This window comes from Megalobrama amblycephala, linkage group LG14, assembly GCF_018812025.1.
Source record: "Megalobrama amblycephala isolate DHTTF-2021 linkage group LG14, ASM1881202v1, whole genome shotgun sequence".
Taxonomy (NCBI): Eukaryota; Metazoa; Chordata; class Actinopteri; order Cypriniformes; family Xenocyprididae; genus Megalobrama; species Megalobrama amblycephala.
This window is the reverse complement of record NC_063057.1, coordinates 20,442,081-20,457,447: the sequence shown is the minus strand read 5'-3', so window position 1 is coordinate 20,457,447 and position 15,367 is coordinate 20,442,081. Positions and strand designations below refer to the sequence as shown.

Sequence of the window (15,367 nt, the reverse complement as noted above, 5' to 3'; positions counted from 1 at the left end):
TAATATTGCACATTTCAAGGAAAAGGAGTCTAAACCAGGACTGAAAACTCACAAATGCACAGAGAAATGTGGGAATGGATTTGACAAGAGTCATTAATAGGTCATTAAAACAGCCTATAGATCCTTCACCTGCTCATATACTGGACTGTTGGCTTTCCTCCTCTTTCTCACATCCGTCATGCTTCAGAAGCTCTTAGCGAGGTTTGGTTACCCATCATGCATTGCTCCAAAGCTGCTGACTTGAACACCGCTGTGATCTTAAAGTGGTTAATCAGTAAGAAACTTCAGGTGATGATGTTGAGACGTTAATAAGCAGGATCTAAATGAAGTATCATTGGACGTAAACACCTTGTTGAGAGGACATATGGGCCAGATGGAAGCTCTTCTCATGGCACTCATTTTATAGTGCCCACTTACGTGACTCGCATAAAATCGACCAGCTGTTCTCTCCCTGTCTTTCTCTGTTTCTCTGTATTCACATTCACTCGGCTCATTCGCATATATTGATTCCATCTATATATATACGGTCAAATGATTTTGCCATGTAAAACATGTTCCTCAACATATTTTGTTGATCCTGGAACATCATTTCTGTCCAAAATTTTAGGCCTAATCCTATCCCTACCGTTAAACCTAACCCTACCCATAACTTATTCCTAAAATCAGAGGGAAATGATAGGTGAATAACACTGATGTAGAAGCACCTCACCCTGGTTGTAAGCCCAAACTTGACATAAACTGTAAACTTGTCCCACATATCTGATGGTTGCTTGGAATGTTGTTCCAGGATCAACAAATATGTCACTCTCTATAGACATAGTATTTACATTAGCCTGTGAAGCTCATATTAGTCTGGTCTGGACTTTAAAGCGACTGTCCATCAGGAAATACTAATAAGACAAAAACTGTTCTCTTCTACAAGACCACTTAAGTGATGATATAAATAGCCTGAGAAATTAGGACACTAATTTCAAAAAGTAGCTACTTCCTCTAAGATCTTCTTTCTGAAGTTAAATATGAGGGCTAAATTATTGCAGCAGTCCATTAAGTGAAGCATGTTTCAGTTTTTATATATGACACAAATATCTAAAGATAATTATACTTCAGATGTAATTGTATTGTAGGACATTTCACCCTTCATTAGCTACTGCCTTTAGTAATACAGTTGTCAAGAATAAAATCATTTATTTCAATTCCATTCAACAGACACTTTCAAATATGATAAAAAGCCGCCCAACAATCCCACATCAATCTTAGTTTGGCACTCAGATAAATAATCTCTGTATTGATTTGTATGACTTCTCACTTTTATGTGAGTCGGTTTTATGTCTCATGTCATTTCATTAATCTGCTTTTAGCAGAACATCTGAATATGAGATATTGACATAAAACTATGGTTTTGATAAACATTTGTTTCTGGACTTATTTCCATATGTTGTTTGTTTGAGCTCAAATCCCTTGATTAAAATATCCTGCTTTATTAATGTCTTCAACGGGATTTTTAATCAAGCTGCCAAAAGCTTTAATGGATAAGAATTATTCATAATGATGGAGAATGAAGGTGTAATAAAGTATTCAGAGTATCAAAACCAGACATGTTTAAAACAGCTGGTAGTTTGGTGATTTCTTTTAGTCACGCACATTTAATAAATACATAGATGAGAAGATAATAAAATGTTAATTTAGCATGGTTTTGAATTTGGTCAGTTAGCCCAGAGATTTTGCCAAAGGGCCCATTATGAAGATATTCAGAATATGAGCATACAGTGTAATGCTTTCATATATAATTCATAGGATTCATATTTAAAACATTTTCATATACGGTAACTGGCAAACCGCCACTTGAGGTACAAAACTGGAGCAAGTGATATTCAAACATTTAATATGAACATTAAGTTTCTGTGCTTATTCTGTTATAAAATGTTGTGTTTGTGTATTTACATGGTGTGTCAAGATAATTCAAAGAAAAAAATGGTATTTTTTTATTGCTTTCATCGTGATGTATTTTCTTATTATGTTACTTTTTAAACAGTTAAAAAAATATTTGAGACTTCCTCCTTATAAACAGGAAATAACCTGATATCAGAGTAACTTCCTCATGTGGCCCTGAACAACTGACTGTATTTCAGACTGAGACTCTCTGCTGATCCACAGACACAGGGAATGATGAGGGTCTTCTTCAACTGACCCAAAACATCTACCTGTCTTTATAGTGAATCCTACAGAGAGACAGAGAGACCCTTGTACAACTCAAACACACACACACACACACACACACACACACACACTGAGTGTGTTGTAGCTCAAGTAGCAGCAGTGAATCGTGTTGGTGTTCGTGTGGCGGCAGTGAATATTCATCAGATCAATGAATTACGGAAGCTTCTGCAGGTATAAAGGCTTCGGTCATAAGAGATATGAGCTAGATTTTCCCATAACCACTTTCTAATTTCATTTATAGAGCAGCTCAAAGTTATTTTTACTTTTGAAAATAAAACAGAAGCTTTTATGAGACAGGTTTATGTGTTTGATAATGTAAAAAACGAATAAAGTCTCTCATTCTCATCCACAGGAGAAGCAGAGGTTTCTGACTGATGTTCTTCATGAGGTGATGTTATTGGACGGTTTGGCCAGTTCTCATCCGATCTCTCAGGAAGTGTTTGAAGCCACAGACATCGATAGAGTGTTTGACTGGATCGCATATAAGAAGGCAAGAGAATCACAAACTCCTACAGGCTTTATCTGCATGATGGAAAAGATTATAAACCTGTAATGTTGAGCTGAACTAAATGAACTGGGGCTGTATTCACAAAACATTTTATATATACCACTAAGAGTTTCTCCTAAATCGGCAAGTTAGGAGCTACTTTTAGCCTTAAGATGTTTTGTGAATACGGCCCCTGGTTTATACTCAAAAGTAAACATGAATAAACACATTGCACTTCTCTTTTATACAGCAAGACAGTAGAAGAGAAACAATGACTTAAAAACAACAGTTTCGTCGGTCTAATCAGTCAATTATTTATGTGCGGACTTCACTGTTAACTTTATCTTTTATTAGGTTCAGTAAACACCTCAGTTTGCTTGTTATTTTTCTCCCAAGTAAAGAATTCTCAGTTTATCTTTGTGAATTGTAAATTGAGTCGTGCTGTTATAAGCCTCTTCACATACACAAGAAAAACAGTTTAATTAAAAGCTTGTTTTGTAGTAAGTCGAGGACGGAAACTGTTACACCGAGAGATTGTGAGGTTTTGTGTCCTCTGGAGACTTATGTGGCACAATAAACATTTCATCTTAAACCAGACAACATCTATTTAATTACCTCTTTCTCACTGGAACACACTTTACAGCACCCAAATATATCCTCTCATCCTGACCATCTGAAAGCCATTAAATCACAAAGAGCAATGAAGAAAAATCAAATGCAGATAAAATCATGAAGATTTCAGTTCTGCTTCAACTCTCCCTTGAGCTGTCAGTCAGCTCAAAGCCGGTTTGTGATTGGCTCTTGCTCTTCCTTAAGCCCCTCCCCCGTTTCCCCACAGGTTCTGTGATGTTATGAACGCTGTCAGTCACACTGCAGTGACCCTGACACCCGACCGTCCCTCATCACTTCCTCCTCACACTCTAAGGACTCTGATATCCCACAACATCCCAGCGCTAACATGAAGTGACACTCATCACACAGATAGTGGAGGGAGGGATGGGAATTAGATGCTCTCAAATGAGCATGTCAAAGTCACTCAAAATCAAAAAAGATACAGACTCATAAAACAGCAGAAAAAAGTGTCATGGAGTCCTTGTTTAGATGAACAAGCAGACCTGCTAGAAAATGAACCATGCTATAATTAATAACTGAACTGTTATTACAGAATGTTAAACATTTTCTGTGGTGTATAAAAATGCTAATTTAATTTAAATAGGAAATTAAATAGTAAAAAGATTCAGAAGATCATCCGCCTTGAACAGTCACACCACTAGAATTATGATTTTGACAACTTTCCTGTTCAAATAACACACATTTATGTACAGAATTCATATAAGTGCTTTGATAAAATTACAAGCTTCACATTTCTGCGTTTAACCCCTACAGAATGTATATTTATATATGTAAATTTATATTTACTATTATTTTGTTGGGTTTTGTATGCATGTGAACAGAAGCCGTGTGTTCTTTATTGAACGTGAGTTTACTGTTTGTCTGCAGGGAGCCGCTCTGATCCGTATGCTGGCGAACGTCATGGGACAGACGCTATTCCAGAGAGGCCTCAATGTAAGTCAATAGTTTTCTTTCATCTTCTCTCTTTGTGGACACAGATGATTTCACTCTCATGTTTTTACTCCTAATGTGTCTTGTGAATATGTATATAAGGCTCTACGGTATGTATGAATTATACATTTAGCTTCATAACAGGACTGTGGCAAAATACCTATAAAACTTCTCAATTAAATATTTTAAAGCTCCATCCTCTTTAAATCCTGTAAATCTCACCATTTAAAACTTGAAAATTGCAACAAATGTTCATTTCTCGAGCCACTTCATGTTGTTCTGAGTGTCACATATGTTATTGCTACGAGCGTTTGTGAGATTATTCAACCAACCGTGACGGTTTTTACATGCGCTTCTTATCTTTGGAGCTACAACAGCTTGTTGTCGTGTCACGCGTTGCCATTAAGCTTGAGGTGAAAGCAACACAATCAGGCAAGCAATTGAACATGCCAGAAATTAATTTTATATCTGAAATACTCACAATCAGAAGTTTCAGACTCATTCTCTGTGTTAAACTGGTTTACAGTCATTGATTCGTCAAGATCTGACGAAACACATCAGCTGTATTAAAGCACTAGTGTCTTGTATTGTGTCGATGTAGGGTAACGGAGTTGTGCTGTTAGTCACACGATCATCTTCTGTGAAGCTCTTCCTGCGTTCAGGCCCCTCAGAAGTGAACAGCAGATCTCTAGATGTATTATTAGACAGTATTAATGGTTTTGTGGACACCATATGGCTGCTACATGAAACTACATCCTGAAAAGTAGTTTTGGCTGTGAACAAACAAGCTGCAGTTTTGAATTCAGTGAGAGTAAATCCATAAATGGATGAAAATTAAATGTAAATTAGTTGAAGCTACAAATCCCTTTTTCTTTGACATGTAAGTTTATACTTTCAGAGGTGTAAGACTCCTCACATTCTAGATCCAAATAAATCATTTCATTTCTTCTCGTTTCATTTCTTTATGACTGAGACGCTGTCAAATATCTGTCAGTTTCTGAGTTTCTTTCTGGGTTATTTTTGACACTGTGGTTTAATGTTGCTCTTAGTGGCTGGAAGCACAATCAGGTCATGTTTTCTGCAGAACTGCAGATTTAATGCTTCATTTACAGATGTAAAAGCCACACATACAAGCTTTATATTGCAGCACAAACACACGTCTGACCAGTAGACTGATGTGTCTAATGCACACGTGTTCACATATCTTGGATATGACTATAAATTAGTGTGTTTGGTTTTGTCCAATATCTACCTGTGGTACACCAATATACTGATTAGTGCAAAATCATCATTTAAATTTTGGTTAATCAGTAAATCAATATATGACATTGTGGAGGGTTCTGGAAAATCTTTTATTTCTTTCTTAATGTCATTTTTTTTTTACTTTTATAAAATAAATTGAACACAATAAAATAAATTGTTTTTAATCTCATAATTTTTGACAGATGTATAGAAATATTTTGATTAAAATTAAAGGTCACACTTTATTCCGATGGTCCAGTTCTACTAACTATACAGGTATGTAACTTTGCAACTACATGTCAACTAACTCTCATTAGAGTATTAGTAGACTGTTAAGTTAGATGTTAGGATTTGGGTGATTAGAATAAGTTACTTATAGTCTGTAGAATGTTTCTCATCTTTGATGAGCATCAAATTAAGTGTTAGCAGATTTAAAAAGGGTTAGTTCAGCCCAAAATGAAAATTCTGTCATTAATTACTCACGCTCATCTCGTTCCAAACCCGTAGGACTTTCGTTCTTCTTCAGAAGACAAATTAAGATATTTTTCATACGGGAATTGTGTCAGATTTCCTTCCATAGACTGCCTTTGCAAATTTGGATTAAACCGCTTGATTTATATGGATTAGTTTTCAGATCTTTTTATGAACTTTTTGAAGCATCAAAGTGGTTATTGCAAAGACAGTCTATGGAAGGAAATCTGATAGCATTCTGTCATCAAAAAGATCTTTATTTGTGTTCTGAAGATGAATGAAAGTCTTATGGGTGTGGAACGACATTAGGGTGAGTAATTAATGACTGAATTTTTATTTTGGGGTGAACTAACCCTTTAAGCAAACAGTCTACCAATACTCTAATGAGATTAAGTTGACATGTAGTTACAAAATTACTTATAAAGTGGACCATCGAAATAAAGTGTCATTAATTAAATTAATAAAAATATTCATTCATTCATTCATTCTCTGATTTTTTTGTTGTATTAACCATAGTTTCTGCTTGATGAACTCCTAAACCCCTCTAGATCTGCAAGTCTGTGTATTTAATTGGAAAAATACAACATTACACCTCTTCCAGGGATCCATCTCTCCTCTCTCATCTGCTGTCTGTGTTTCTCTGTTCACTGAAGCTCATTTCATTCTCTCAGTGTCTTTTGCTCTGTGTGGCATCTCTTCTCCTCCTCGTGTCTCTGCATAATTGAAGCAGCAGACAGCCGTGAATGCTGAACAGTTCAGAAGCAGCAGACAGGCTGAAGTCCCACCCGGATCACCATTTACCATCCCTCCCTCTCTCTGTGAGGATGAGGGCGTTTTTATTGGTAAATGGTGGATGGACTGGTGAGGCCGTCGGATGAATGTCTCTTGTAAAAGAATAGTGGGAGTCATAAATGAAGTCTGAATGGCTCATACAGCTACTGGAGTGATGAAGCGCTCCCGTCTCATTTACACACACTGCCCATCGCTTTTAAAGCCACTTTCAGATGGATCATATTATGGGATGTAGGAAATATTCATTCCGGCTAGAAATGTGAAATGCTTGACCTATGAATAGCAGAGGACAAGTGCGCTACTGCCCTGGAGAAATAAACTTCAGCATATTACACTCCATCTTCATCCTCTGGATGTGATTTGGAACAGCGGGAAGCTTCTTCCCTGGATTCAGGGCTTCATAGTCCTGTTTTTCACTCTCAGTGGGATCCTGACTTGGAGAATGACAGTTCGTCAGATCCCTGTGGATATTGTGGGCTAATAATTCGTTCTGAACACAGATGAAATAGCCAGATACTCCTCGATTCAATTTCCCAACATTCTTGAACACAGAGAAGATCAATTTTTCCGATCTTCCTCTTCTTCTCCCAGCAGCCCCTTCTGGTTTGGCTGTTCCGCCTCATTATCACTGTTTTCTCTCTCTCTCATGTGGGAACTTTCAGTATCTCTGTCTGTCTCTGTGTGATTGATGGGAAGAAGAGGTAAACACAACACCTCACCAAACAATCTACCTCCATTGCCTCAAAATTACTTTCATATGCAGAGAAATTGTAGACATATTTCTTCTTGTATTACTTTTGAGGGAACTCATTTAGAAGTATGAATAATGAATTATTTATGATCTGCTTTGACTGTTGTGATGAAGGCTCTCACAGAAAACTCATGTTTTAGCTCCAGGGGATTTACATATCGAAAGCGATCAATCTTTTGTCTTCCTTGGTAAGTAATTTGCCTTTACAGAAAGAGGAACCAAAACTGAATGTGGTTATAATATCTGATGAAGGAACGTTCAGGATATTACGCTGTCCTGAAGAGTGTCAGAAGAGTAACTAGCCATCGCTAATTACATTAAATTAATTACACACACAACCATCCCAATGGAATCTGTTTAGTTATGAAGTGCGCCTTTAGATCTGAACCCATCTAACTAGACGGACTTTTCAGCATCATAAATACAAATATAAGTATAGTACAAATTTTTCCGAATGGTAGAACAGCATTATGCTGGCTACTAAAATAACATAGTTTGGCTAAAAACAGCCTCAGTGTGCTTTGAAACATTGAAAATTCATAGGATGTAGGATGGCGTAATTGTAAATATATTTCATTTAAAGGTCCCATGGCATGAAAATTTCACTTAATTTAACATTAACATGAGTTCCCCTAGCCTGTATATGGTCCCCCAGTGGCTAGAAAAGGTGATGGGTGTAAACCGAGCACTGGGTATTTTGCTTCGCCTTTGAGAAAATGAAAGCTCAGACGGCCCAATTTTTTTTTTTTTTTTTTTTTTCCCTCGAGAGACATCATCACAGCAAAATCTCCAGTTACATAAACTCTGCTCAGAGTACATATGGTCCTTCTCTAAATAGTGTTAAAATAACACTGAAACAGAATTAAAGTTAATGAGAAAACTAAGCATATAATTAAGTAATGATTGCACATTAGTGATAAACACCTGCTATTAACAAGCAGAATCACTGAAGAAAAGAGAAACACAAGAACTACAACTGACTTCAGTCACAGCCAAAAATAATTGCTTAATTATCTCATTAACTTTAACTCTGGTTCAGTGTTACTTTAACAATATTTAGAAAGGGACCATATGTACTCTGAGCAGAGTTGATTTAACGGTGGGCATTTTACAGTGATGGCTTGCAAACGAGCGAAGCATGGCAGTTGCTCAGTGTCTGGATGTACAAATGAACACCTTAGTATATTTTTAGTTCCTTCATCCGAGCCTATGAAGAAACAGTGGGTTAATTTTATTTTCTCTGGTAATGCGATACAACTTTCCAAAGTTTTGTATGTCTGCGCCACACATTTCACCAACGACTGTTTCCTCAACTTGGGCCAATACAGCCCAGTTACTGTCACTAATGTAAAGGTAGACAGCATCAAGTATGTGTGTGAATACGAACACTGTAATGCGAGTGTTGTATATTTCTTTGTTGTTTTTATAACCGTTCTGCTGTTGGCGCACGCAATATCCACATTTCCAGATTGCAGAGCTTGATGTAATTGTAATAAGATTGTAAAAACTTTTAAGATATATGAAATATAAAATATGTAAACAAATAAATGATGTTGGCATGGTAGCACATTTTCCACAATGGCACCTATCTGAAAAGGTATTTGTAATAATGGTAGAGGTCTGACTAATTTAGTTGCGCTGGTTAGTGTCTTTAGCTGATAATTATATATATAATATATATACGATAGCAAATCAGAGCAACATGAAGAGCCAACAATGTAGGCTAGCATTAGCTACATGATAATAACTGTAACAGCATACATAAACCAACTAAAGTACTGTATCCTGACACAATGTTTTAAACTAACCATTCGGAGACGTCCTGCTGTAGCCGCTGAGTTGCAACTTCTTCATCCGGTGCTTCTCCATCCGGATCAGATTCTGGGTCAAACTGAAACGCTTGAATGACTGCGTGTCTACGAGCCATTGCCATACATCCACTGTCAACATTAGCGCATGGTACAGTAGCCATAAGCTGGTTAAGGCCACACCCACCCTCCACCTTGCCCCGCCTCTCTCCTCCTCATTAGCATTTAAAGCTACAGACCCAGAAACGGCACGTCCTGAGGAAAGCTCATTGTTGGACTGGCTCATAGTGGCTGAAATTCTGCAGCAAGGCTGAATTTCGGGTAAAGAGACTTTAGATACAGTACTAAGGGACCACTTAAGTCTATATAAAAGCATCCAAAAAGTAGCATGTCATGGGACCTTTAAACATTGTCTCCAAATTAAAATTTCCCATGCTGTATATTGTTTATTCTCATTACAGTGTCACATTATCTTAACTTAGCAGCACCAGTCTCTGTAATTGACTGACGGTTAGTGCTAGTCAACTCTCATGCATGAGGAACACTATATAGACACTATGTTGAATGTTTTAAATCAGTCACATAAGGTTCCATGTAGGTTAGTGTACACTACTGCCTTACAACATAGATGTCTATAGTATGTAGACAGTTGAAAGCTGTTAATGCGATTATGATTTCACTGTATGTGTGTTTTTCTCTTTTTCCTGTCTCTCTATAAGAGCTTTTTGGTCACTAAACAGTGGTGGGTAGCAAAACAGTAATTAAAATACACACTTTTAGGCCAAGCAGACTGGAAAATGTCAACACAAACATAAAATGGCTCTGGGTGGTCCCTCGCTGCTATGCAAATGTATGCAAATGAATGGGTATTTCTTACTGCAACATTTGAATTCAAACTGCCTCAGCATTTAGACCTACCAAAAAAGAATGGACAACAGTTTAATATACCCTGATACATTTATCAATCATTATAGAAGCATGAGTGCAGAATTTAGCTAGCCACATACATTATATTATATCTACAGTATATATGAAATCTGTCACTTCGCTTCAGGGCAAAAAGGGGGAGAGAAAGAGAAAGAGTAATTGCACTGGTTTAAAACAGATTCATCAGGGTGGTAACATGAATCTGGTTCGGCTCCATACTCAAATCCCAGACTCTCTGAGAGCTCAGCAGAGCATGTAGAGAGATGGAGGCCAGCTGGATTGGGTCACACTTTCAGGATCCCAATGCAATTTGCTCAAACCTCTCAGCATGAAACCTGTCCACGTTTCAACAAGTGCCCATTTTGATTTGATTCATGAAGCAAAGGCTAAAATAATTGCCTTATCAAAGGAATAATTCACTCTAAAATAAGTAAAAAGCTCTGCCATTATATGCTTATGCTCATGTCATTTCAAATTCATATTTTTTTAGTCTTCAGTTATTCACTTAAAGGGTTAGTTCAACCAAAAATGAAAATTCTGTCATTTATTACTCACCCTCATGCTGTTTTACACCCATAAGACCTTCATTAATCTTCATAACACAAATTAAGATATTTTAGTTGAAATCCGATGGCTCCGTGAGGCCTTCATAGGGAGCAATGACATTTCCTCTCTCAAGATCCATAAAGGTACTAAAAACATATTTAAATCGGTTCATGTGAGTACAGTGGTTCAATATTAATATTATAAAGCGGCGAGAATATTTTGGAGCGCCAAAAAAAACTAAATAATGACTTATTTAGTGATGGCTGATTTCAAAACAATGTTTCAGGAAGCATCGGAGCACAGATGAATCAGTGTGTCGAATCTGCTGTTCGGAGCGTCAAAGTCACATGATTCCAGCCGTTGGCAGTTTGACACGCGATCTGAATCATGATTCGACACACTGATTCATTTATGATCCAATGCTTCCTGAAGTAGTGTTTTGAAATCGGCCATCACTAAATAAGTCGTTATTTTGTTTTTTTGGCACACCAAAAATATTCTCGTCGCTTTATAATATTAATATTGAACCACTGTACTCACATGAACCGATTTAAATATGTTTTTAGTACCTTTATGGATCTTGATAGAGGAAGTGTCCATTGCTCCCTATGGAGGCCTCATGGAGCCATCGGATTTCAACTAAAATATCTTAATTTGTGTTCTGAAGATTAACGAAGGTCTTACGGATGTGGAACGGCATGAGGGTGAGTAATGAATGACAGAATTTTCATTTTTGGGTGAACTAACCCTTGGGTGAAGTCTTCCCTTCTCTAAGATCTAATTTATGATTTTGCAAATTCAAACCTATAGTGCATCATAATACACCCAAGAACCAATGATGTCTGTGTCCAGTTTTGTTCGTTTAATGGTGTTGAGTGCTGGTATCATTGTTTGAAAATGTGAAAAAACATTTGTATTTTCATCACAAAGCTTTCTTATGACTTCAGAAGAGTTTAAATATATTCATAAAGCCTAATTGTATGGTGCTTTATGGTACTTTTTTGTCTTTTTAAGCTTGACAGCCACTAATTATTTGTTTTTGATGTAAAAAGAGCAGCTTAGACATTCTACAAAATCTCTCCATTTGTAATTTTAGAGAATTAATCCTTTAAAACACATATGAAGGAAGTGTACTGTAAACCAGTCTATTGTATGTCACATGCCCTAGAATTAACAGAGAACATGCTGTTTTTTGTCAGCATGTTCTCTTGACTCCAGCAACAGGCAGAGGATTACAGTTGACGGGTTTATCGCTCACGGTCACTCGAGAGTTATCGATGAATCTTGTAGTGCAGGGAAAAGGCTTCCCACCAGCTGTTCTTATCAGATAAATGTAAATGTGCTCTCCAGGATCAGACTCCTTCTTCATGTCGCCCACCACCTGTATGACTGAGACTGCAGGGCAGAACAGACACACTGATAATGTAGCGTTTGGCACAAGCGCTGCCTTTGTTTAACAGATTAAAGTCTTTTTGCAGTGAAATGAACACCCACCAGTGTCTTAACTTCAATGGTACTCAACATTACAGATATTACATCCACTTTTCTATGCACATTTGATGTTGAAGCACTTGTACTAGGATACGTTAAATATGATTTTATCATTATTTACTTTGCTGACTTATGGTGAGGTATTTCCTTTCTTTGCAAAGCTCACTTTTTACTTATTACTTATTAATAAAAGTACCATGTTTACTAAATTTAGGTAATAGCTAGTGGTACATGGGAAGTACCTTGGAGCATCATGTAAATACAACTATGATATGGCGCGTACATCTTCAAAGTACTTCTTTGTATAAGTATTTTAGTTTTTAGTCACTTAATGAATTAATGATTTTCCCCTATTATTTTTTTCAAAACTCAAGGTGTTTATTTCAATATGCATAATTTGACCATCATCTTGAAAGAAACTCCTGTAAAATCATGTTGTTGATTTGTATGTTACTCATTCTGTGACTCGCTGATGCTGCATCGACTTGAACAACATAATCAGCCTCTAATTGGCCTCCTTATGGTCCTCCTTGAACTGACAGCCAATCACACCCAAACATCTGCTGCTCATTTACATATGTTCAGCTTGAATTGAGCAGATTAGTAATGTTATTGTTTGGGCTTATTTGGTTTCCCAAGTTGACCGTTCCTGTCTGAGTCCATTTTATTTCTCTTCCAATATTGATCTCCGTCTCTGTCTGTTTGCAGGATTACTTGATGACGCACATGTATGGGAACGCGGCGAGAGATGACTTGTGGAACAAATTCTCTGAGGTAAGATCTTAAGCATCTTCTGGCCGTAAGACCTCCATCCATGAGCAGGAATCATCGCTGGGGTCAGCGAGTGGCGAGCTGACGAGTGAAATTGTTTGTGTTCAACCTACTTAAATTCACCCAGTGCGTCTCCTGCAGGCAGGTGCTCAGAGATTCATACGCTACATATACATGTAGGTCAGAGGCCATTATATAACTTCACATCATCAGCGGTGCACAAATTCATGCCAATACACCACCTACTCACATCAACGCATGAGGGTTTTATGGAAATGCCACACGGGAAGGAGTTTGATGCGCAAGCTGGGTTGTGTTTGATAGTTTTGCTTTTACACTTGAGGTTTCACTTAATATGAAAACGTTTTCCAAGTTTGTGGGTCACATATTGATCCAAAAATCTGATGGCTGTAACCTGCTAAATGTAAATGTTCAAAGTCTTGCTGCTGCTGATTCTGGTGGTTTTAATTAACTTATAAATTACATGAGTCTTATCAGAACCGATTAGTGAAGTGTCACATAATTGCTGACAAGCCTGATGAGTTTCTCAGATTAAACATGAGCATCTGCCCTTCAGCTCAGGTGTAGCCAAGAATAAGCCAAGAAAAATCTAAAAATGATCTATTGCTGAAGGAAAGTTGACCTATTTAGGTGCATTACTCAGGCATCAAAAATACAGTTTTTATTGGGTTTGGCATGACTGCCCTCCTCCTGACAAAAACAATCAGGTATGTTTCCTGTGATTCACACTACATCTTTTATAGTACCACAGAAGGTTTAGCAACCATATAGTTACTATCGGACTTCATTTCCCATAATTCCTTGAGTTTAGTTACTGGGACAGATAAAGCTTCAATGCTAATGCTAATGCAAATCTCTTATATTAAATGCCAATAAAACCTGTTTAAAAAACAATTTAAATGATTGTTTCTTTATTATAATCACACACATGCAAAACAAGTGCTAGCACTGCCATTTTGTTTCTCCATTTTCATACACCTCATACACCTTCATAGACGGATGTATCGAGTAAGGATATCCCACATCTAAATGATTAAGCACAGCTTTAGAGGGAATTGGTAAGATGACAATATAAATTAAGGCTTGATGTGTGGCGCTACATGATGCTAATATGCTAACTCACCTGTGCAGTGCAGTTGTAAACAATACAGACTAAATATACAACCTTAACTATCTAATATGTAAGATTTCAGTTTTTCAAGAGGCAGATGAGGACATAAAAAAGCTTAAGACACCGAGAGCGATGGGAACTGCTGGCCATTGTTAGGAAATATTGTAGCCAACGTCCATAATCACAGTGAAGTCGAGCGTTGGGTTCAAGTTATCAGAGCAGATATGCGCTTTTAAAGTCAGACGACTCTCAGCAAGTCCTCTCAGTACTCATCTCACAAAGTGTCATGACTTTAATGAGATTACTTTCAAGCGTAATCTCAAAGTTATTATACTTTGTAATGGAACAGCAGGACATTTAGCAGCTATCAGCACCGTATGAAGCGTTTTGTCATTCACATCACTCTCCTAAATGCCGGCTGATGGGCGACTGCTTCTTCATTTTCTCTTTCTGAACAGAAAGGATTTAAAGGTGTATTCATGTGAAGGGGCCAAACCAGGACCTCATATCCTCTCAGTGACCGTGTTTGTGAGGCACTGACGAATTTAGCTACGTTAACAGTCCATGACAGCCCATCATCTAATGAATACTGATATGCGCAGTGTTCATTAGCTATTCATGAAATCCAATTTGCTGCAATAATCTGGCAGTGCTTAGCACCCACAAAGCCCTTTGTCATGCTCATGACCAATCGCCGGACCGGCCTTCACTTCCTTTAATTGTTTCCACTATAGTGCAAAGGTACAGTAGCTTCCTGAAAACCGTCATACAGAAAATGATTCATAATGTAGGAACATCAGCTGCGTCATCAGGCTCTGCAGAGCCTCTTCTTCTATATTCACATGGTAAACAAACTGAGTCATTGACAGATGTGAGAAATTGTCTGGTTTGACTTATCATTTTCTATATAACATCCTACACCCTAATCAATTCTCAAACACTAAGTCATCTCATTCAAGCTTAGTCTCATATTTGAATACTCACAATGATCATAATCAGTTGCTATAAGCAGGATGGTCCCAGTTATACTGAAAGTTCACATGCTCGACTGATCTAGTCAAGTTGTAGTTTGCACAATACAAGAGAGCCTGACAGAGCACTTTGTTTCTGCCTGCCACATTTCTCTTCCAATCCCACGGGTCTCCACAACACACTGACTCTCTCTGTGC

The 15,367-nt window shown here is 37.4% G+C and overlaps 1 protein-coding gene across 1 annotated transcript in view; it reads left to right on the top strand.

Annotated features, from left to right (window-relative positions):
- Window positions 1-15,367, top strand: part of LOC125246445 (thyrotropin-releasing hormone-degrading ectoenzyme-like) — a 166,174-nt gene that overhangs the window by 88,740 nt on the left and 62,067 nt on the right. The window contains exons 6-8 of the mRNA XM_048157387.1: window positions 2,570-2,707; window positions 4,205-4,270; window positions 13,004-13,069. Coding sequence (XP_048013344.1) covers window positions 2,570-2,707; window positions 4,205-4,270; window positions 13,004-13,069 — 270 coding nt within the window. The remainder of the gene's footprint in view (window positions 1-2,569; window positions 2,708-4,204; window positions 4,271-13,003; window positions 13,070-15,367) is intronic.